Source organism: Cynocephalus volans, chromosome 9 (assembly GCF_027409185.1).
Source record: "Cynocephalus volans isolate mCynVol1 chromosome 9, mCynVol1.pri, whole genome shotgun sequence".
Lineage (NCBI taxonomy): Eukaryota > Metazoa > Chordata > Mammalia > Dermoptera > Cynocephalidae > Cynocephalus > Cynocephalus volans.
Window position 1 is genome coordinate 15340113 of NC_084468.1, and position 25893 is coordinate 15366005.

General features: G+C 39.2%; 1 protein-coding gene across 6 annotated transcripts in view; it reads right to left on the reverse strand.

Annotated features, from left to right (window-relative positions):
- The window catches only part of LCORL (ligand dependent nuclear receptor corepressor like), a 180383-nt gene extending 154888 nt beyond the window's left edge, over positions 1-25495 (reverse strand). For 5 of the 6 annotated variants that reach the window (XM_063107882.1, XM_063107877.1, XM_063107879.1 and 2 more), the window contains exon 1: positions 25342-25495. In XM_063107882.1, coding sequence (XP_062963952.1) covers positions 25342-25495 — 154 coding nt within the window. The remainder of the gene's footprint in view (positions 1-25341) is intronic. The other variant, XM_063107880.1, reaches the window with a different exon arrangement.
- Between the last annotated feature and the right edge of the window lie 398 nt (positions 25496-25893).

A 25893-nucleotide genomic window follows, 5' to 3' on the forward strand; every position in this document is an offset into this window, starting at 1 on the left:
TTGATTTAAGAGTCACTGCCTCAATTTAAAGTTTCCTCTAATCTAATCTAGTTTTAGACTAGTTTAGAACCATTGTTAACATGCTTTATACAACACCCGGTTTTACTCCCTTTGAGCACTAATCGTAATTCTATTTAGTCAAGTGTAATTTTTGATGTCTCTTCCCAACTCATCAATTATTCATTTAACAAATATTTGCATGTCCACAAGGTGTTCTAGAAGGTGGGGATACATCAGTGAATAAGAAAATACAATAATTCTGCCCTCAATACAAAGTGGGGGAAGGGGAGTAACAGAAAAAAACAAAAAACACATAAATCATTATTTGATATTTTAATTTGATATATACCACAAAATTCTATAAGGGCAAGGAGATAGGGATCATGTCATCTTGCTTGCTATGCCAGCCCCAGTGTGTGGCCCATGTTAGGCACTTGAATGTCTGTTGAATAAATGTTTGAGGGAAAATTTTTACGCTGAGACCTAAAACATTCATTCACAAAAGAGCATTTAGAATGCAGATCAATTTTTAAATTAAAAACTGCCTGTTATTAATAATTATCTTTCTTCACATTAAGTAGCTTTCTGAAATTCATAGCCATTACTGTATTTATTTACATCCTACTTTGTTCTAAAAAAAGATGACCCATTTTTGTGTCTTGCTTAATTTAGTGCTTTTTCTATTTCTTTAGTTTCAGTGCAACCAGTACCTCTCAAGCAGTTTCTTACTATTCTGTTTAGTCTGTTCCTTCTTTAAGGATACATCAGATATATGTTCTGCTATGATGTAAGGACTAAAGTGCCTCTATTAATAAAGGTGTCTCTATTACAAGGTCCTGAGGTCTCCCTAATCCCCTCATATGAGCATATATATAAATGGAACTACTGGCATCTTGTGGGAAGAAGTCCACAGTACTGCTAAAAGTCCGAAACAACTCCCCACAAGAAACAATTACCCAGCCCAAAATGTCAATAATGCCAAGGCTGAGAAAGTCAGTGTTAAAGAAACTGGGTCAACATATCTGAATAGAAACTTAAAGAGAAAAAATCCAACGAATACCCATTATCCATCTATTTCTCTAATTTACACTTATGCAACAGACAAAAACCAAACTAGTCTGAGAACTACTGAGGAATAAACACATGTAACAAGATAAATGGATACCCTGTTGAAGGCTTAAACAGTCAATTTGATACTAGAATAATTATTTCACTATATTTAAATGCTTCTTAGTCACTGTTGGGGAAACTGGTCTCATCCTCTTACTAGAATCCCCTAATTTTTATATCTAATATGAATCTCCTGTGTCCTTCATAAATATAGGATGGTAATGGATATGAAGTTAAGACCAAGGTTGGAATCCCAGATTTGCCATGTACTACTGTGTGATCCTGGACAAATGGCACAACCTCTCTGAATCACTAATTCTTCTTTTATAAGACTTAGAATATTATCAACACCACATATTGAGGTACTCATACTTACCTGGCTGTGTCCAGCCTGGCTGTGGCCTAGCCGTTAGGCATCCATGCTGTGCCATGCTATGCTGTAAACAAGAGTCCCACCCAGCTGCAGCTGCACCTTCAGTTTGTCTCTCATAGTGGTTATCACAGACTGCTAAAACAGAAGTTTTCAGCATGCTTCTCACCCGCTGTACTTTTCCACCCTGAGACAAAATCATAACCACATAAGATCACTGCTCTTGCTTGGTTACAGAAACTCAGAAACGCTAATATAAAAGTAACTGCCCCACTGCGTTGGGGTGTCAGAACTTTGGACATGGGTCCTTTTGAGCCAAATACCAGCATTTCAATAAATTCTGTTTCCTGTTTTAAGCCTTGGTGTTTCCTGCCTCTCCCTGCGAGTTCACAGTAACTCACTGCAACATTTCTTGGGGGCTCATCCAGGATGGTGGAAATGGCAGCTTGACCACCTCTCTTGTCTCTCAGTCTCAGCCCCCAGGACACCCAACAACACGGACTGCACTCAGGCACCAACAGAGAGTTCTCCGTGAGTGGGAAAGACCTCGCCAGGTGGACATGGAGGTCGAACCCTGAGCACAATGGAAACCAATGAGGAGCAGGAACCAGAGCAAGGGAGTTCTACCTGTCAGAGTAGGTAAGGACTGGGTCACTCTAGGTTCCTACTCCTGTGTGAATAGAAGGGGAGCCTGATCACCTCCCAAAGGGAGGAATGTCTTAGTACTCCATTTCACGGAGGAAGCCACATTCCCCATTCAGGTCAGTATTTCAGTAATTTTGGGGTGGTGAACTCCGTTCTACAGAGAAAACCACATTACATTTTCTGGTCAGGATTTTTGGAATTTTTGGGTGATGAATGAAAGTGTGTGAATGTGTGTGGCTGAGACGTATCCTGGATATGAAGCAAGTGCGTACTCCCAATCCAAGGGTCCGTTGCAACCTCATACGGCAAAGGGTGACTCTCCTAAGAGATATCCTGACATGGGGTTTATATCGTCCCACCAAAGCCAAGAGGTGCTGAAATATCACCACTAGGTGAGTGGCCGGAGATGGACAATGCAATCGGAATTAAGTGTTTGTTACGACACCAATCACGGGTGGAAAACATGGGAAGAAAACCTAACAAACAAACTCCCCTTACCTATATGCTAAGGAATTTTAAAAAGAGGTTTTCTGGTGACTATGGTGTCAAGCTATCTCCTGATAATCTCAGGAGATTCTATGAGGTAGACTGACCGTCTTTCAACGTAGGATGGCCCTTGGAGGAGTACTTTGACCTTTCCCTCATCCGTGGAGTCAGGTGAGTTATTACTGGCCAACATGGAAAAGACCTTCGGGGTCACCTTGACCAGTACCCCTATATTAATTCTTAGGAAGACTTAGTTCATTGTCCACCCTCCTGATTAAAGGCCTGCATGGAAAAACACTGCCAAATTCTCCTGGCCTGAGAAATGTCAGTCCCAGGTCAGACTCACGCCAAGAGGCAACTGCTACATGTGGCCCCCAATCCAGCTTCTGCCCTCAGATCCAGAGGATCTGCCACCTCCCTACTTAACTGGGCCAAGTGCTCTGCTGGCCCCATGGCCCCTGTCGCTGCCTCATACTCCAGCAGTGACTCCTACATCTCCTCATGCCCTATCAGAAGGGATCACTCAGCTCCCACATCTCCAGAGACTCCGCCGCCACCTACTCTGACCCCATATGGTCCAAGCTGGAACCAGTGTTTAACTGAGTCACCACGGGGAATGGCTCTCCAGATTCCACTCAGTGAGACTCAAGGTCCCTTATACTATGATCAGGATGGGCACCTGCAGGGAGGACACCCCACCTTCATCTATCAGCCATTCACAATGACTGACCTTCTGAATTGGAAATATCATATGCCCACATATACTGAAAAGCCCCAGGCTATGTTTGATCTGGCAGTCCACAGTCCAGACTCACTGGCACACCTGGATGGACTGCAGGCAGCACCTAATGATTCTCTTCAACACAAAAGAGAAATGCCATATCAGCCACGCAGCTATAAATGGCTCTAAGACCATGCCCCAGCTGGGATGCTGAGGGCCCAGACCCATTTTTCCCATGAGAATCCACACTAAGACCCCAACACAGATCAGGGCCTACAGATGCTGGAGCAATACCAAGAGGCTCTCCTGAAAAGCTTAAAGAGGAAAAAAAAAAAAAAAAGACCGACCAATATGAATAGGATCTCTAAAGTCCTCCAGAAGCCAGTCGAAAGCTCCATTCAGTTTTAAGAGAGGCTGTGCGAGGCATTCTGCTTCTACATGCCCTTTGATCCTGAACAAACTAAAAACCGGAAAAAGGTCAACGCTGCTTTTGTGGGACAAGCACAGGGGGATTATCCGCTGCAAGCCCAAAAGCTGGAAGAATTTGCTGGCATAAATATCACCCAGCTCTTAAAAATTGCAACCAAGTGTTTGTCAACTGTGACCTGGAGGTCTGCTGCAAGACAAAGAGGAAAATGGAAAAAAAAGATGGACCTCCTAGCTGCTACACTAGTCAAAAAGCCAAGTATCTGGGGTTCTATATCTCCCAAGGACAACGCCAACTGGGACCAGAGCACAAACAGGCTGTCTGTTCCATCCCAACCCTCAATAGCCAAAGACAAGCTCATGAGTTACTAGAGACAACAGTGTTCTACAGGATCTGGATCCCTAACTTTACAGTGCTGGCCAAACCCCTATATAAAACAACGAAAAGTGGGGAAAAGAACCCCTGATCAAACAGCTCAACAAAAGGCCTTCATGGACAAAAAAAGGGCACTTACAAGTGCCCCAGGACTGAGACTGTCTGACGTAAAGAAACCCTTCTTTCCATACGTCCACAAAAAATAGGATATTACAGTAGGAATTCTAACTCAGCTTCTGGGGTCCTGGAACAGACCAATGACATATTTTTCAAAACAGATGGACACAATGGCCCAAGGCTGGCCACCCTGTCTCTGGGCAATAGCGGCCACAACACTTCTGGTAGCCTGAGAAGTTAACTCTAAGACAAGAAACCCATCTCCACTGGAACAAAATCCTCCCCATGGTTTTGTCCCAAATCCAGTCTACAACCACTAAGGACACAGGTTTCTCCCCTTTCAAAAACCTGTATGAAAGGCCTCCCCTTCTCATCAAAACTATTCAAGATGATCTGACAAATGTCAGACACGTAACTTTACAACAATAACTCCTAACTCTAAAAAAACATGCAGACCATTCACCAGTGGGTAGGAGAATAACTTCCAGTTAGTCTTAACCCCCCTGTACACCCCTACAAACCAGGTACCTCTGTTTGGGTAAAAAATAAAATGTACAGCCCCTAAAACCCCTGTGTGTGGGGGGGGGGGCCCTTTACTGTCTTGTTGTTTACCCCTACTATAGTCAAAGTAGCTGAGGTCACTCTGTGAATACATCATAACAGACTCAAACCAGCCACCACCTCTTGGGACTGCATTCCTCACCCCACTTCACCCTACAAGTTAACTCTCCAAAAAAGAGGACCAGAAACCACCATGGAGACCCGAGATAACAAGAGCCCTGCTCCATCACTCCAGAGGCTGACTTGTTTATGCACGGCAGAAGCTTAAGGATCCCCAGACAAAGATTAAAAAACTAGCTCATGTCCCAATACAAAAGTAGTCAGGCTAGAACCCAAAAAGCCTCTTTGGTGGCTTGTTTAACATGTTTAAAGGGTTCAAAATCCTTATTGTCATAGTTCTTTTCTTAATAGACACCTGTCTCATCCTCTCTTGCCTGCTGCCTCTGGTAGTACACACAGTCACATCCTCACTGGAGGACACACACACACACACACACACACACACACACACACACACACACACACACACCACACACAGACACACAGACACACACACACACACCACACACACACATACAAAACACCACAGCCAAAATGTTCTCACTATGACAGTACCAGCCTCTAAACCAAAAGCCAGCTAAAGGTGATGCTGTTTGATCAGGCCATGTAAGGCCTTGGTCATGCATCAAAGGGGAAATGAGGCACTCATACTTACCTGGCTGTGTCCAGCCTGGCTGTGGCCTGGCCATTAGGCATCCATGCTGTGCCATGCTATACTGTAACCAAGAGCCCTGCCCAGCTGCAGCTGCACCTTCAGTTTGTCTCACACTGTGGTTACCACAGACTGCTAAAACAGAATTTTTCAGCATGCTTCTTGCCTGCTGTACTTTTCCACCCTGAGACAAAATCATAACCACATAAGATCACTGCTCTTGCTTGGTTACAGAAACCCAAAAATGCTATGATATAAAAATAACTGCCCCACTGTGTTGGGATGCTCAAAACTTTGGACGTAAGTCGTTTTAAGCCAAATGCCAGCATTTCAATAAATTCTATATCCTGTTTTAAGCCTCAGTGTTTCCTGCCTCTCCCTGCGAGTTCACAGTAACTCACTGCAACAATATACTGAAGATTTAATTATTTTATATTCCAGATAGAGTTAATTTGCATGGAATTTCTTGGTAAAAGGTAAAGCAATAAATAAATGCTAGATGTCATCAGAAACTAGAAATATACAGTTCAAATGTCTGAACTAGATTTACCTTTACCTGACTACACAGGTACAAATTCAGGAGATATATTCTAACCTGGCTATGCCCATTATCATTTCCCTGTATCTTTTACTAAGTTTGTAAGTTACAAAGTTCTAATACTAGAATATTAATATTTATAGCATGGATATACCTCATCTTATGCAAATGTAGTAGTGAAAAAAACCTAGATTCATACAGGAACGAAAAGACAAAATCTGGGGGTAATATGCTTTAAGAAGACACATTATAATTTAAATAGAAGGTTTGTAGAGCATTTAAAAAAATCAGACAGAAAAACTCAATGTGTATCTCTTATGAAAGACATCTAGTAAATAAAGTATATCTGTTCTTTACACTGAAATAACTTAAAGGAAGTAGACCGAATGCTTTACATAAAACTGATAGTGAGAGAAAAAAATATACCTCCTGGATGGAGAAAAAAGAATTGGACTGGCAAATGATAGATGGGAATTTCAATTTTAATCTGTCATATTTTATTCCTTAAGATGGAAGGTACTTGGATATACATTATATTACTCTGCAAAATTTTTGGAGGCTTGATATAGTTAACAAATTTTTTTAAAAGTTTTATAATTCCAAACAGTAAGTTTGTTACCTTAAAGATTCATCTCTGTTGAACACCATCTTAGCAGTGCACAAAATTTGAGGTTTACTGGAATATCTCTCTGATTACCTAGGCTTTTATGATGGACATCAGAATCATTGTTCTAATCAACTTTTACTATATAGAAGAAGAGTCTACTAGCTCTGCTTAAAACTCTTCAGTGGATCTCGGCTGCCTACAAGATGAATTTTAAATGTTCTGAGATGGCATATGTAGCCTTCCCTGATCTAATTCCTGCCTACTCTCCAACCTCATTTCGTATCATTCTATCATAAGTAAATTACACGCCATTTATAAGAAACAACGAATCCATTACGTTGTTTACACATCTGAGTTTTTGCACACACTGGCCATCTGAAATGTGTTTTCCCCATTTTTGGTCACTTGTTAAGTGTTCTGTTTTCCAAACTAACCTAAACATTTCCTCCCAGTTTTATCACTAGCTGAACAATTACTTAATCATATTAAGTGACAGTTTGCTCACATGTAAAATACACAGACCTGGTATATATGTACTGTCTAAATAATATCTCAAAGCCTTCTCCAATCTTATTTGTCAGAATTCATGGTTACCAACACCACAATCTCTAAGCACGTTCACATTTCTAATATGATTTACAATTTGAAATTATTTCTTTTTTGTTGGAGACGGAGAGCTAGAATGTTTAGCTCCTTGACAACAGGGATAATATTATTGCCTTTAAATACCCTTAAGATATGTCATTGTGATTCACCTAATAAATGTTAAATTTTATGGCTAACAGAGGATTTAGCTAAAGGGAAGGAGAGACCATCTATACTTAACACAATGCTTTTTCAATAAGAGCTAAAACAGTTTTAAATAAGATGACTAATATAAAAATGAGCATGTGTGGCAAACAGTGCTTTACAGAACACTAGAACAGGTAACAAAGAAAGTCCTCATATATTTTTAAAAAACCTTTAATTGAGCTCCTAATAAATACCTGCCTTAAGCTAATAGTTTAGTGGGGAAGAAAGACAAAGAAGCAGACAAGATCAATAAACATTATATACTATGTCTGAGATGGGCAAGAATAAAGAGCTAAATCCTAAGAGAAAAGTGGGAAAAAGATGATACAAGGTACACTACCATTATTATCTAATTGAGGTGGGGGAGAAGTGTCAACAATGAACATAATGGTTCATTAAAGAAATGAACCATTATGAAAGAAATGGTTTCATAAAACGAAGATGAAAATTTTAATTACAGAGAAGACAAATTCAGGATAAATGAGGCTAACACTGAAAAGGAAAACACTCTTACAAATGAAAGAAATAATATTCAAGTATAAATTAAGTACAAGGTAAGATACTTGTAAGAGTAACCAGCTTTTAAGGTAAAAGAAGCTCAAAAAGCACAATACACATATACTATAAACTCTGGCTTATCTCAGTGGCTTAACTCTACTTTAATTCAGTGACTTAATTCTGTGAAAAGAAATGATTTTAAAGCCATAAGTGGATGGGAGGTAGGGGAGGAGAATCTATTGTCTTGAAATCGCAACTCACTTTTGGTAATAGTTTATCATTCATAAACCCCCCCAGTCTCGGTTCCAAATGTCTTTCAGCAATTTCCAAAATTCAAGACCACCCTCTTGAAAGACAAATATTGCCATAATAAGGTTATTAAATGTGCCACAAGTTATAAGGAAAATGTCTAATAGCTATGTAGTAAAATGAATGTACTAAAACGGACAACACAGACGCCTGGCACATTAAAAAATTTTAACATAACTTGATAATAACCCATTTTAAGGTAACTCTGCACATCTAACTGAACAGAACAAAACAAAGGCAGAGAGTAATTAAGTTTATTACCCAATATCCATTCAATCTATGCTTATGTTTATTTTTTAGCACTGAAAAGTGAATGCACTGAAAACTCATTCACTGAACAATTAATTAAGTACCCAGTGGGTGCAAGAAAAACAGGAAAAGAGAAAACATGGTTTTTCTTTGTGCATGCACATACCCACACCTACACACACTTTGCAATTAGTGGGAAAAATAGCATGATAGAGGAAAGGCAGTGACAGTGCACACAAAGGGTACAAATCCCAAACCTGGAGAGGCTAAGAAAAGATTTCCTGAAAAAAAGTGAAATCTAGTCAGCTAAAATGAAGTCTAGAAATATTCCAGGAGTTGAACTAAAATTAAGAATGTATAATAATTGTTCACTGTATCGTTTGTAATAATGCAAACCAGAAACAACCTAAATACTCTTCAAAAGAAGAACAGATGAGTGTTATGACATATTTACACATCAGAATGCCTATCATAGAGCACTGAAAATGAATAAGCTATATCAACAGGTAACCACAAAGGAGCTGGCCGGTTAGCTCAGTTGGTCAGAGCACGCTGCTGATAACACAAAGGTCCAGGGTTTGATCGCTGCTACTGGCCAGCCACCAAAAAATAATGATAATAATAATAAAAAGATACAGGTAACCACATGAATAAATAACACTACATAATTCCATTTTAACAAAATTTCCCAAAACAGGAAAAACTAATCTATTGTGTTAAAAAGTAAGAATGCTATCCACATTTGGGAAGGGGGAAGAGAGATTAGTGATTGGGAGGGGATATGAGGGGACTTTGGGGGAGATTCTATTTGTTGATCTGGTGGTAGTTACAAGAGTATGTTCACTTTGTTCACTGAGGTATAAGGTTATGATCTGATACTTTGTGTAGTTATACATAAAAAAACAACATAAAACATGTTTACAAAAAGTAGCAGTGCATCAGCAGCTACTGTAATTCAGAAAGAGAAAATAAATATGCAAAAGCCCAGATGCACAGTGCTTGAGGATCCAAAAAGCATTCACTGTGACTCTGTAAAACACTAAAGACAATACCTGTACTCAAGATTATTATGATGATTAAAAGATATAATATGTGTAAAGCACATATGTGGAATAAGTATTAATAGGTGGTCAATAAATGTTAGCTGCTACTATTAATATACTACTTTTACTGTGCTACTGATGCAGCTGTTTGATGGTAGTATGCAAAGGGAGACTAGAAAACAAACAGGCTAAGGCGGTAGAGAGGGGCAGGTCATGCTGGGCTTTCTAAGCCATATTATGAATTTAAACTTTATTGCAAGGTCAATGCGGAACCAATGAAATCAGATTTTTACACAAGTAGTAATATGATCACATTTGAGTTTAGGAAAATTATCCAATGAAAGATGTGAAGCTTTAAAAAAAAAAAGTCAAGAAGAAAGGAGCTACCAACAATCTTGCTGAGAGGTCCAGTACAGAGAAAGGAAGAATTAGAAAGGCATTGATTTGAAAATCAGTAACAACTTTTTAGAGAATAGCTTGTAACTTTCTCAAAGTTATACAGTTAATAAGTGACACCCAGAATACAAATATAAGGTATAAACTTCCAAAATCACAATTTACTACAAAATCACAATTTTCTTTTTATATAATTTTAATTCTGCACGAATGGCAACAGGACATTCTTGTCAACTGTTCGTTAAAATGAAACTAAAAATACTATACTTACTTTTTAAAAAGTCTTCTGGAATCATCACAAATTAAACATCAATGTTTAACTACAAATTAAACATCTATGTGTGCGATATAGAAAGATCTATACACACCTACATATACATCTTTATCTATTTTTAGCTATACAGACATATGTGTATAAAATATCCATATCTCCTAAAATTCAGATTTTCCAAGGCATAAGTTAATTTAATGTGGATCTTTAACAAACACCCAAGACATAGTACCAAATTATCATGAGTGCCAACAAATATAATACTAATGTGAAAACATTTTAATTAAGTTATTGTTATTTCAACAACAACCAAATAAGATGAATGCTCTAACAGACTTCTACACATTAGCTACATCTCTGTTAATTAGGTGGCTCTACAAGACTGAAAAACAATGAATTGCTATTCAGCATATGCAATGGGTCTATTAATAAGCAATATCTTCTGGTTTGCTTGCTGAATATAAAATGTCAGATCCAAGACATAATGGTCATTTTCTGATTTTATAGCTATTCAAAATGCAGAGCAAAAAGAAGCGGCTGTCATTACAAAACAAACAAAACTTGTGGGGACCAGAACTCAACTTTTTTGGTTGATAACTAAGCTATATACAACCAAAGATAGTTAACATTAAGCTAAAAGCAACAGTAAGACGCCGTGATAATACTCTACACCATTCTGATATAAATTCATAACTACTGCAAGAAAGTGTGTAATCTGGGTTTATTCACATTAGAACATGTAACGGATTACAGCATGTCACACAATCAACATATGAAATGTTTTGCTCTGACTGAAATTTTTACACTAAAAATTAGGCCAGAATTTGTTATATTGTTAAAGTTGAGTCAAAGAAACAGATTCATTATGCTTTCTCCTACTTTTGTACATACTTGAAATTTTCCATAACTGTTTTAAAAAATTATGCCCAAATCTTCAAATATTTTCCTGGGAAAGCTACTTTTGATTTCCCCAAAGAAATAGTAATCAGGGTTTCTATAGGGTTGGTATAAAAAAGGACTGCAACAGTAAATTCATTGAATGGAATGTGGAAAGTGGCATTCCTGTGAAATTCTCTACTTTCATTGAAACTAACAAAAATGTCCATTTAATCCCAATTAAATATCAGAATAAGAACCAAATCCCTTAGGACAGTATTTTTCTCTTTAATTCACAACGTGATCTCAAGCCAACTTTTGTACACTCATGGTTTCTGTCACATTGCAATTTTGGGGGGTTCCAAAAGCAAAATACATCATACTTCTATGCTTTTGTCTTTGATGCAAAAGAGAGTCATTGAAGGGTTGAAAATACCTGATCCAATTTTTGTCTGTAGCGTGGAAGACTAAACTAGAGAAGAATAAAAGGAGAAGATGGGAAACCATGTAAAAATTTTTGCAGCAGTCCAGAAGAAAGTAAGGCTGACTTAGACTAGAGTAGAAATGGAGGGAAATGGACAGATTTAAGATACATTTGGAAACATAATAATAACTGGTAGATTGAACATAGGAAATAAGGAAGGTAAGTGAATGACTTCCAGGTCTTTGACTTGTGAAATTAGGTATACTGAGATGAATAACACCAGAGAAACAGATTTCGAATTTGGCAGAGGGACAACAAGAGTTAAGTTTTAGATGTGCTACATTTAGGATACCTGAGAGACATACAAGTAAGTGGAGACGGATGAAGTAAATCAAATACTGAGATAGGCTGGTAACTGAGAGGAGACACAGAAAATCAAGGTCAAGAAACTGTTTGGGGTTTTCTTTAAAGATTAAAGATGGAATCACTATATGGCAAAACTATGGGGGGTTCTGAAGAATGAGTGAGTCAGCAGAAACCTCTATGACAGAGGATGAAAGGACCTGTGGGTTCAGACTCATGATAAGAGTAAGAAATAAGCAAGCTAATGTGTACTCATAGGGAAGTTCTACCCCACTTATAGGCTATACCTATGCCAGAATAAAAATATTAAAAGGTGAAGTAATAAGGCAAAAGAGAAAAAGTAGGTAATTAGTAGACTGATGCCATAATATTGTCGTGTAAAAAAATATATGCAAATTTTACCAGGGAACTACTTTTCTATCCTCTAAATGGGTATAAGAGAGCACAGGCAAAGGAAGGTTAAACAAAACAATAAATTGTCATTACGTATATTCTACTTGATCCTTTGGCATTCTTGGGAAAGTTCAAAAGAGATGGAAAGGTGTTGCTCATCATTCTTGGAGTTGGCACAGAGGGTAACTCTAAATCCAGACTAAAACTTAACACTGGCAATCTATGCTGTGGAAAACCCTTGCCCCACTAACTCCATGTTCTCACCAACACCCATACCCACTTGTAAGAACAAGAAAGAAATTCAGGGATACTATTCTCTGATTAATCCATCTCAAGCAAACCCTTAATGCTGGCATGTACATTCAAATACAGAAGCCCCTATTCTCTCTTACTCCAAGGCAGGAACAAAAGGCTGAGGAGGCCTAACCCCAGAATGCTTTTCACCACCCTTGAAATTCAAAGTTCTAAAATAAAACAAGAATAGCATTACTAAAGTTTTAGATGCAACAATCTGACCAGTAAACATTAGACTTGCTTATTTTTTAACCAGGTTTTACCTGGTATAGTGGTTAAGAGAGTAATATAGACCTAGATGTGAATTCTACCTTCAGTTTTACTAGATGTAAAGTCTTGGGCAAGTCACTTAGCCTCTCTAAGCCTCAGATTTCTCATCTGTAAAATGAAGATTAAAATTGTACTATTTCATATGTGAAAATTAAACATGAAAATACACAAAAAAACTTGGCATAATGCCTAACATATGGTAAGTACTCAATAAATAATAACTAACGTTATTTCAAAGGGAATTTCTTAGTGCTGGGAAATCTGTAAGACAATTTATATATTACTAGGGAGTTTTAAGGACTGAAAGTGATTAATCTGTAAGAACATAATATGTAGACTAATGACATTGCATTTAAATGTTTTAAATATAATAAGAACTTTTATTTTCCCAACCATTTGAGAGTATACAGCCTACATGATGTCTTAAATTCTTTAGTATTTCCTTACAAAGGCATTCTCTTATGAAAATAACCATTAAAATCAGGAAATTAACACCACATTATGCTCACTGCTATTGGAGTATCACTGCTCCCAGACCCCTTCTCAGTGACCAGTATAGGGCATTATGCATATGTGTGTGTATACATACACTTCTTCTTCACCAGTGGCCTTGGTGTTATCAGCACCACACTCTCCCAAGTGAGCCACGGGCTGGCCCCACATACACACCTTCTATATTCCTGAATCAATATATGATGAAAACCATGAGTTCAAACCAATAACTCATTTCTAATCCGACACTACAGAAAGCATTCTAGTTTTTTCTACTTCCATATTTGTAACTCTCTTCTCAGACAATGAGAAGCCTGGTTTCCATTATCTTTAATATTTACTTGATCAGTCTCCCTGTATATAACCAACCACTCATTGTGGCTGTCTCCTCTTCCTCTCATGGACACTCTCCTCACTCCTCTCAGCTCTAGCACCCCTACCCCTTGTATATAATCTCCTCACCCTGTTCAAGCCCCTATACCTCATGTCTGGCACCCCTCATACAAGAATATTCTACCTACCCTGCTCAGCAGCTGACACCCCATATTGTGCTGACCCTTTACTGAGACGGTTTCCTCTCTCCACCCTCAGGTTCTCACACCCTGCACTCAGCCACCTCCATGCATGGACTCCTCCATCACTTGAGCCTCAAAACACCCACCACCAGGCTGCAATCCTACAAGAATGCCCCTCTTACCTCCGTTACCTGCTGGGGCCCAAAAACTTAAGGAGGGCCACATCCTACTCCAGGTAGATGCCCTCCACATCCTCTTACCCTATTCTAGTCAGGACACACCTCACTGGGACTAGTTGACCCTCTCCCATACAAGGACACCATCCTTCAGATACCATCCTCTCCCTGCTTGGGCTCTGATACCCTTCATTAGCATGCCCTCCTATGCAGACATTTTCCTCAACCCTCACAACTCCATCAACCCAGGTAGACATCCTCCTCACCCTGAAGGCTCTGATATTCCACTCCTCCTAGAGGATATGGCTCTGTCTCCCACACACCCCACTCAAAGGCAGTGTTGACACCTACCTTTGTTTGGTCCCACTTGATGATTTTAGTATTCAATTGTTCAGAAAGGGAAGAGGAAGAGGACATGGAAGAACAACTGACGACATTTTAAAAAAGATATCAAATGATACAAGCACCTATAATCAGAGCTAATTAAAACAATAACCCACTTGTCAAAATACCTTTTTTCCACTTAAAGAAACAGTGCTCTATTTTTTTATATTAATTCCTTCTAAATTTAAAAAGTCAATTGAAATTTATGATACAGACTGGCCAGTTAGCTCACTTGAGAGGGTGTGGTGCTGATAATACCAAGGTCAAGAATCCCCTTACAGGCCAGCTGCTGGAAAAAAAAAAAAGATAATTTGATACAGAAGGAAATCTTGTCATTCTTTTCTAGCCCAACATGCCTTTTCTTTAAATATCTTATACAGGCCTGTAGAAAATATAGTTAATTTAAAAAGAAGAAAAAACTTACTAATTTTATTTTGAAAGTTTAAATAAGGTTGTTCAAATTACTAGAATTAAGTAGTTATAAAAAACATCCAGAATATGTAAGTTTGACTTGTTCTCAGTACAGTAATAGCAGCATTGTATCCTGTACCCTAAGCCTCAGATACAACCCTGTAAAAATTAGCCGATTGTTAGAAGCCCTGATAGAACCTTTTACTTGCTCCTGAAGCCCTGATAGAACCTTTTACTTGCTCCTGGTTTCTACGAGGAAGGATGATTCGGAAGCACAATCTGAGCCTCTCTTCACCCCTAGGGAAGGAAAGGGAAGTGACTTATCTGATTGGTGATTTTGGAATGAAAAACTGAGCAGACAGAACTCGGTTATGCTTTCTTGCCCAAGGGAGTGAGCATACCTGCAAAGAGCTCATATTCTGCTTTGCTTCTCTAGTGTGCCCAGGACTGAATGTATAAGTCAGCCTACACGAGACCACATGACTCTCCCACCAAGCTATTCCTCTAACTTGGCCTCCGTGAGTAATAGAAAGGGTATTTTGGCTGCCATCTTTCTCCTTGGTTTATTTCTCAATAATTGTTCAAACCCTAGGCAGAAAAGAAGGGTGCCATTTGAGAGTGCTTCAGCAATCCAATGTCTTAATTAATATACTGAAGTGAAGACTGCTCATTTTCCCAATTTTGACTTAAAAGGGCTGCTACAATTCGAGCTTCTTAAAACTACTGCAAACAAAAAACCCTCAAACCTGAACCAAGAACAGATGTTCCAAATGAAAATAAACTGACTTATCTGATCATGCTTATTACCCATTTAAAAAAAAAGAAACTTCAAAGGCGCATAATTTCCTCCTTGTAGAGGCCATGATTTATACTTCCAGTCTTCTTACTTGCACCCTCTACTCCAAAGACACTACAGTGCTGAATATTTTCAGAATATATCATTATTTAGACTTATATTTCATTATTTAGACTTAAATATCTTTGCTTATATATACTATCCTTCTGCCTGTTCCCTCTACCCAGCTTTCCTGCTGCATCTTTTATCAGGGATCAGCAAACTGTGGCTGCAGGCCAAATCCACCTATTTTTGTAAATTAATTTTTACCGAAACACAGCCATGCTCATTCATTTATGTATTCCTTCTGCACTACAACAGCAGAGGTGAGTAGATGCAATACAGACTAGATAGCCCACAAAACCTAAAGTATTTACTATCCAGCCCTTTACAGAAAGTTTGCCGAGCCCTGATTTCACTCAATTCTTTGAAATCTAGTCATGTTGGATCCTCCAAGTCAAAATTAATTGCTTCCTCCTCTGTCCTTCCATTATATTATACCATGTCTAATACTTAACATTCCTAATCATTAGGAGCTCTTTAAAAGTGAGGTCTAAACCCTATTCCTAGTGTAAACAGTAAGCTTTTTGACCCAACCCACAGTTCCCACCTCTCCCATAAAACAGAAGTCCCATAAACACTTTTTCACATTCTTGAGGGAAGTATTTTGGAAGAAGCTTCAGCCCTTTTCTCTAGCCCTTATTCGGTCCTCCCAAATGAAGGAGGAATAACTAGTACTGGCAACATCCTGATAATTGTCCCTAATGGGATGGATTAATATTATAAAAGTCATTTTCATTCATGGCAAGCCTTCTGCTCACTCCTACCAACAAGCAAATCACATTGCAAACTTACTGAGGTAGAGCTTTCCTTGTATTTTAGAAGAGAGCTGTAGCCCCAGTTGTGCTGTCTTCAAAGGTTGGTAAGTTCAATTCACGGAGATAGGGAGTAAGGAAGTCCAATGTCTAATTCTGGCCTCAGTTCCAAGTCAATGTAATCTCACCATTAAAAAAGCTAGTATTTCACTGGCTGGTTAGCTCAACTGGTTAAAGTGTGGTACTGATAACACCAAGGTCCCTGGCTGGTTCAATCCCTGTACCAGCCAGCTGCCAAAGAAAAAAAAAAAAAAAGATCCCCAATTCCTAAATCTATTTCCAGTTCAGAACCCAGTAAGGAAGAAACATAGAATTATACCCCAATAACTGGCACACACTAGAACTCAAGATATTTGAGGATTGACTGACAATTCATTAGCAGGAAGGGGAACACATCCCTTTAAAATGTGTAACACATCAATGCCACACATACCATATCTTAGTGATGAACTTAATTAGAAGGAAAAGAAGATAAATTTAGAGTTCATATTCAGTGATTCAAAACAAGCCCGCCCTATTTTTTATCTAATATATCTGTCTCAATATTTTGTTGCTATCAGCTCGCAGTTTACATTTTCTCAGTTTAAATTCAACATAAGAGAATATTGGATACCAATGATTCAAAAAGGTATTCCCCCATCTTATTTAGTATCATATATGGTATCTCCTATCTAAAAAACATACATTCCCTAGACCCCAGATGCCACCAATTACTGCTCCATTTATCTGTTCTCCTCAAAACATAGGTCTTATATGAGTAGTCTACTAGAAATGTTACCTCCACTAGCCCCTACTTAATTGCTTTCTAACCTATTACAATATGGCTGCTATCTCCCTCACTCTGCTGAAATTTATCTAGTCAAGATTACCTGGAACCTCCAAAAAACAATGTACACTTCCCTGTTTCATGAACATGACATCCCAACATGTAAGAATCCCTCTATCGCACTACTTTTCTATCTTCTTGGATTTGGTGATACTACTCTCTCCTAGTTTTACTACTTAACCTATGGCCTTGCTTTGAGGCTCCTCTTCCTCTACTGAAGGAATGTTAAAATTTCTTAAGGCATGGTACTGAGTCCTCTATTTCTCTCTAGTTATATCACCTATCCCTAGGTAATCTCTCACCTATTTCCATGGATTTAAATATCATCTTTATAATGATAATTCCTTAATGTATACCTTCAGCCCAGAACCACCACTACATAAACATTATAGCACCTTTCACAAAAACAAAAACAGCAAACATTTGAGGACAGATATCATGTTTCACAGATTTCTATCTGTGGAAAGTGAAAGGAATTGTACCTAAGGTTACAAAAAGAAGAAACTGAGTTCTTTCCATTTCATTCTTTTCACCATTTGTGAAGACTTGGTCCCTTTTCCCTAAACAGTTTATTATTTAAATATGAAGACTAATGGACAAAGTCACTTCCTATGTAAAAATCTAGCATATACCTGTCAGGACAGAATCAGCCCATTTGAATTAATGGAGAAGGTCTCAAATTTATTTTTCAATAAATACCTTAGAAAAGACTCTAGCTTGCAGTTGAATTTTAAGCGTGACTGAGGATGGAGGGTAGAGGATATGACTAAAGATACTCAAGAATTTAGGGCAATGTATATAAAAGAGAGAATAAAAGCGGATGAAAAAGGTTGGGTTGTCTCTAGAAGAAACTAGGCAAATGAGAAGCACTCTGGTAGACTGTGGAGTATACTAACATTCATAAAGCAAATGTGTTTCACAGGGCCTAGTTTCCAAAGCCCTGTAGTTTCAGGTTTAACCCAACTTTTTAAAATTACATATGGAAATATTAACCTTGCAAAAGACAGGAAACTTTCCCAGGCTAAAGTCTCTGTTGTGAATACAGAATTGTAACACAGCAAAGTTGCTGGCTCAAGGACAGATGCCCTTGGAGCAGGTTAACCTACTGTTTAATATGTTAAGTTGCTTTATTGTTGTGTAAATATATAAGGAAATTGCTTTAGGGAAAGAAAATGTTTACTAAGAACAAGCTTTTGTTGGTGGATTGACTTTAACCTTTTGCAAATTGCATTATGGAATGTCACTTTGTTATTTCACTGATGTTACCAGCCTCTATTGTTAAACTATACTTAGCCATAACTCCACCTATGTTCCTTTTCTGTAACTTTCTGTCCTGGAGAATAAATACTGAGAAAGAACCCCAGTCCAGTGTTAATTTCCCAAGGAGGAATGCCTCTCTCTTGAGGGTTCTGGGAAGTTAACCCCTTCGGGGAGTCTCACTGCTCAGGAGAAATGGGCTTTGAGTAATCCTTTTGAATCTTGGTCATCCTGTGTGAGGCAAAGCAGCAGTAGACCATGACCAACTAGTTGAATATGGTTAGGAGCTTTCACTTGATGAAAAAAAAGGGAGATACCACTATTCTGTAAACTATGAAATCAAAGCAGCTATTTCAAACAATGATTTACTATAGATTATTAGACTGGAAGACCAGCAATGCAGATACTGATACAAACCATATTCTTATCTCAATCTGCCCAAGTACTTACTACATCAGAAAAATTAAATCCATGAGATATTGTAAAGAAAGTAATAATATAAGCTGACAACAGATTAAGGTAAAGAAAGAACAAAATTAAGCAAATATAAGTAAGCAGGCTAGTGTTGTTTCCAATTAGAGGAAAACTATATGAAAGGAAAGGAGATAAGATACAGAAAAATAATCTCTCACTGTAAGTTTTGTTGTCCAGCCAACACAAAAATTCTCAAAACAAAATGTTTGGCTTTAATTAACAACAAAGTACTATTCTTCAGATACAAAGATGGCATTATTTTTGTTAATTAGTTTTCTAGTGGTAGCAGTAGGTTGGTCTGGGCCCATTCACATCCTCTTACCTAGGTTCTATTATGAATAAAAAGTTTTGAAAGGATTACTTGATTATAGATTCAGCCCTTAAGTACAGACTCTAACAAAGCTAAGTACCCAAAATTTTGGACCTGTTACCCTTAAGTACAGACTCTAATAAAGCAGGTCCCCAAAATACTGGACCTGCAACCTTGGTACTTTGTTATCTATCAGCCATGCATGCTAGCCATAAAGGAGTATTACCAAAAAAGAAAAGATAGAAACTCCACATTCAAAAAAATTAGATTACTGAAAGACAAGACTTAATGAGGAAGGAAAAGTTACATAACCAAAAATCTACATACCTTTTTGTTGCTCCTCCCAAGATCTTACTATCTTTTCATCTAACATGTCTCATAATCTTATTATTGTCCATCAGCATTCCCACCAGAAAGAATCTACTGGCAAAAACATAAAGCTCAAACCTGCTAATAACTTGTGTAAATCAATGATAACAATGGCTAACACTTATCAAATAAATGCTTTCTATATGGAGGACCCACATTAACACAATTAATTATCAAACAACATAGTTATCTCCAATTTACAGGTAAAGAAACTGAGGTACAGAGAGATTAAGTAACTTTTCCACACTGGTAAATAGTAACACCAGGATTCAAATGCAAGTAATATAGCTCCAGAGCCTATATTCTTATTTGCTGTTCTATACTATCCAAATAAAAGACTTGGGAAAACATATATTAAGCTACCAGTTTCATTATTATCAACAGATTTTAAGTAAGTGGTACAATGGTATCAAAAGTTGTCTGGAGCCACTACAGTACAGAACTGAACTGTCTAATGTGGTAACCATTGACCACTTGTGGCTATTAAGCACCTGAAACGCAGTTAGTTCAAACTGAGATACAGAATAAGTGTGAAGTACCTGATTTTGAAGACTTAATAGTAAAAAAAAAAAAAAAAAATGTAAACTAACATTAATCATTTCTATATGGATTAATGTTAAAATGATATATGTTGAATATACTGGGTTAAATAAAATGCACTTTTTTAACGTGGCTACTAGAAGATTTAAAATTATATATTCGGCCGATTATATTTCTACTGGACAATGCTGTTATGCAGGAAAAACACTAGAGTGTACAAAATGATTCTAACCCAATATTTGCCATTTTGTTTTGCTATTGTAACCTTAGACAAAACAGTTGAACTGATTATCAGTTTTTGTGTCAGAAAAAAGGGTTTTAAAACAGTCCTAAAATCTAGTGCTCTGATTCTGATGTCTAAATCTATTTTCCACTAAAAGGATGGAGGTCACCTTGGAGAAACAGCTGAAGACAGAGTTGGGACACATAAAATACAAGATGAACCCGGAATAATACCTTGTTTTGGCAGGAGAATACTGGAACCAGCGTGGTGAGGCTCCTACTGGCCAAACCTGGGACAATTTGAGAATCAAAATAACGACAATAACGGATATAACCCCTGAATAAAATAAGAATCCATGAGTTCATATTGATAAAAATAACTGAATAATAATGTGAAGATGGGAAACTGTTTTATGACAAAATGTAAACTAATAATTATAGAAAGAATGAAGGCAAAAAATCATCAATGGATGCTAAAACTTGTAGGTGAAATTTTGATGAGACTATGTAAATACCCTGTTCCTCAAAGATTTTTTTCACAAACTGCATATTAATTACAAATGGATAAATAATAACTTTCAGGGAGAAATATGGAGAATACCACCTTAACCAAATTTTCAAAGCAAACATCACCAACCTTGGAACAAACCAACACCATGAACCTCAAGATATGACATACTGAGAAGGACAGACACCTCTTCAGTGGTATTCCTGCCAAAATGCCTAACTGATCTAATCATAAGAAAACAACAGACAAATTCAAATTGAGGAACGTTATACAAAATAACTGCCCTGTACTTTTCAAAAAATGTCAAGGCCAAGAAATACAAAGATAGGCTGAGGAAATGCTCCCAATTAAGAGACAAAAGAGACATGAGGATCAAATGCAGTGCATGATCCTGAAGTGGATCCTGGACTTGGGGGCAAAAGCTTATAGAGAAAATAAACACACAAAATTTGAACATAAATTATAAATTGCATAACAGTATTATAACAACACTAAATCTCCTGGTTTTTAATAACTATAGTGCAAGACAAAGTCCTTGTTTTTAGAAAATATACAGTGAAGAATTTAGGGGAAAGAGGTATGACATCTCCAAATTACTCTCAAATTGTCCCCCCCCCCAAAAAATAGATAGATAGATGAATATAGAGCAAGAATGATCAAGCAAATACAGAAAAATGCAAAACAATTGGTGAATATGAGTAAGGATATATAGGAGCTCATTATTTCATTCTTCCAACTTTTCTTGTAAGATCGAAATTATATCAAAATAAAATGTTTTTTAAAAATTGGCCTATCTCCCACATGAAATATTCTAATAGGCTATATGAGTGCTGATAGTGTTTTTAAATATACCAATACATTTCTTTTATTCTAGCCTTTACTCTTTTTAATTTTATAACTTATCAGATCCTAGTTATATTATATATTCCACATGATCCAGGACTATATCTGTTATTGCTCAATATCATACTGAGTACTAGGATTCTGTTTATTATATTCAATAAGCACTCAAATACTTGTTACATAAGCATACTCAAAATTACAACATAGTATAGCATGATTGTAGAAGAACAGTCAAACTATAAAAAGCAACACATTGTAAACAGAGCTATTAATTGGGACAAAGAGCTTGTAGGACAACTCTTCAATTAAAAGAAAAAACCACGAATCAATTAGAATAGTCGAAAGTCTAATATAAAGAAATGAGTTACACAATTAGAGGAAGATAAACATCTCTTTCCATATCAAGAATTAAACGTTTTAGCTTTTCAGCTAACTATAAGCAGTCATGACAACTAAAATAATTTTCTTCTCCATAAAATTAGAATACTATATATGAGTTAAAAAAAGGGGGAATCAGAGTAAAGCATGAAGCTAAGAACTGATTCAAAACCGAGATTCAAAATTTCTCTAGAGGATCAATACTAATTTGCTGGACAATCCTGAGGCAACACTACAATTTCCATATCTTACTTAAAAATAAGACTTTTGAATCATTTTCTCCCTCAAAGTCAAGAAGGCTATTATTTTACAAAAATGATTTCAAGTAATAAGAGCACTGAATATTCAATACAGAAATATTTATACACATACACATTTACGTGTATACATATATATGCACAAATGTACACACACGCAAAGGGAAGGGAATATGGCTTCTTTTGTAAATACATTTATAAAGTAATGAATGTAAGCACATTAATAACAAAAGGTAACTTAAAATAATTATACAAACTACATTTAATCCCAATTCACTCTATAAATAAGTACTGCACTCATAGCATACTGAAACCAAAGCAACAAGTGTATACCTTGTTTAAAAGGTTTTACTGTTTATTTAAAAATAACAATGACAGAAACAAAGTATGAGATGGTTCTTAGTAGGTCTAACAAGGACTGGAACTGTGGGAAATAATTCTCAAATTTATAGACAGAATCTATAAATGAACCCATGAAAAAATTTCTTTTCACATACGGTCCAATATAATTACATGTTACATTAAAAGTGTAACAGAGATTGCACGTTAGATGTATAGTATTAATTCAATTTTTAATGTGTTCCTATCCTACTTGAGTGTTCAAGAAGGTAAGGCAAAAAGATATTCTAATTCCCTTTTCCATCAAATCTAATTAATTTTGTGTTTCACTTAATTAAAGTTTGGCTATTTTTCAAAAGTACATGTTTTTGTGATGCAAAGCCATGGTTAATAAATAAGCAAAAAAATAGGGGGAAAAAAACCCCAAATATTCTGAAACATAAAAACTGGTCAAAGACATCTTCAAATAACTGTGTGCCTTGGCAAAACTCAGCACAGTAATATCGGGAGCCTATGTTGCAATACTGTCATCCTGCCCGATTCTACCTGAATGGACTCACCAGTTTCTAAAAAGGTTTTCAGTAGCAGAGATCTTTACATAAGCAATTATAAAAACAGATCAATTTGCACTCAAGAAGCAAAAATAGCAACATTTAGCTTTTTTTTTCATTTAAAGAATACTGTGAGGTGTTTTTTTTTTTACACTTTATGAATTAAAACCACTTTTGAATACTAGACTAAAGCTATTTCCTAAGATAAGATCAAAATACCTCTTAGAAGGGTAAAACAAAACAGTAAATTGATTAAACATCACTTTTTTCTTCTTTTTTTTTTTCTTTTTAAAAAGATAACCGGTAAGGGGATCTTAAAACCCTTGACTTGGTGTTGTCAGCACCACGGTCTCCCAAGTGAGCTAACCGGCCATCGCTATATAGGGACCCTAACCTTTGGCCTTGGTGTTATCAGCACCATACACTCCCAAGTGAGCCACGCGCCGCCGGCCCTAAACATCACTTAAATGCCCCTAATCAAAGAACTTTCCTTCTTGTACGTTTTCCTATATTCATCGCATTCTGCAGTGCACATTTCTGAGCTGAAGTTGTACTAGTTTAACCTACTACGATCTCCTTTTCACTAAGTGAAAACAAGGGGGATCTTAAGGCGCTAATCAAACAAATCTGAGGGGAGCTGGGGAGCTCGCAAGAACAGATAGGACCAAGGTAAGTGTTGTTTTCGTAAAGCACTAAGGTTACTCCCCAACTCCAAATGCCAAGATTTACTTGACAGTAAAGAAAGCTACTGCCACTGTCCACGCTTTACACAATACAACCCCTCCTTTCTACCTCTTCCCCTACACGTCTACTCATAACCCTCGTCCAAAACAAACACAACACGCCCCATCCCACACCCGTGTTAGCCCCTCTATGCCCGCTAAACGAACCTGCTAGATAACAGCTCCACGCATATGTCTCACTCAGGCAGGAAAACAACAACAACAAAAAAAGCGACTGCGGCAAGGTGGGGACTCCCACCACCTCTCGCCACCCTGAGCGACCCCCAGAATAAGAGCCCCAAGCCCAGAAGTTTGAAGCAAAACGATTCAGTCTCCACCAAAGGGGAAGACGGAATTGCAGTTGAACAGGGATGAGAGGTGGCGTGTGTGTGTGCAGGGAATAGTCCATCACATGACAGTAAGAGGACCAGAGTCGTCCAGGCGTCCGCGGGGGGGGGGTGGGGGGTGGGAGGGGATAGGGTGCCGTTGCCATGGCAACACCCCCCAACCGTCCAGACTTCCAGAGAGGGAGGAAGAACTTCAAATCCCAACCGTCAGCGCTCGAGCGGCTCCTTCTTAAAGGGGCACACACAGCACCGCCGCGGCCGCCGCCTCCGCCGAGCGAGCGCGAGAGGGCAGAGTCGGGCGCCCCCCGCCCCTCGGGCGACGTCCCCACCGCCCCTCGTCAGCCCACCCGCGGCCCCCCTCCCCGCGAGAGCCCGGGGGTCTCCCTGGCCCGGGTCCTCGGGAACTCGGCCGCGTCCACCGGCCCGGCCCCCGGCGACAAGAAGGGGGTGTGTGTGCGCTCGGCGGGGGCGCGGACCGGCCCGCCTTCCTCCCGCCGCCCTGACCGCCGGCTCCCCTCCGACCCGCCGGGCCGCTTCCTCCCTCCTGACAGCGGAGACCGCGGGCGGCGAGAGGAGTTTAGGGGAACGCGCGAGCGAGCGGCTTCCCCGGAGGCTGGGCGACAGGGTCCGAACTAACAGTTCCTGGGGAGCCCAAGAGCTGAGGAGGCGAAGGGGCGCGGACCGCGCCGGGCGAGGAGCCCCAAGACAAAAGGAGAGCGCCGGAGCCGCCGCCGCTCCCATCGCGCTCCCCCACTGAACTGACCCGAACGGGAGATTCAACTAAACCCCTCAGCCACAAACTCCTCGGGCTGCGGCAACCGTAGCCGCGCCGAGCCGGGAGCCCCGGCCCGTGTCTCTCTTACCTACACAGTGCATGAGGCGGTGGCGCCAAGAGTCGAGTTCCCGCCGGAATCCTCTCCTCTCCGCCGCGCACCGAGGGCTCCGGCACTGAGCAGCAGCGGCGGCGGCGGCAGCAGCGGCGGCGGCAGCGGCCATTCTCTCTCTTCCCTTGTCCATCTGCGTCCCGCGTCACGCGCCCTCATTTACATACGAGCGGCGCAGGCACGAGGCAGGGGCGCGAGCCCTCGGCGCGAGCCCCGGAGCGCGCGCCCCCCGGAGGGGGGTTGATTGACACGTGTCACTACCTTCCCTCGGCCCTGCCCTCCCCCTCCCACCGCTCCCTCAGGGAGAGGCGGGGAGGGAGCGAGCGGAGAAGGAAACAACCTGCAGCTTCCGCTGACCCCGCCTCCCCACCCACTCCTCTCTCCCCCCTCCCCCCGCAGTTTACTCATGCGAGCCATACTGCTCCCGCCGCCCGCGAAAACCCTGAGCGGGAGCGAGAGACCCGGAGCCCTGCCAGGAAGCCGCGTGTTAATGGAGCGGACTAGCTACGCCTCCCTTCTGCCTTCGCGACG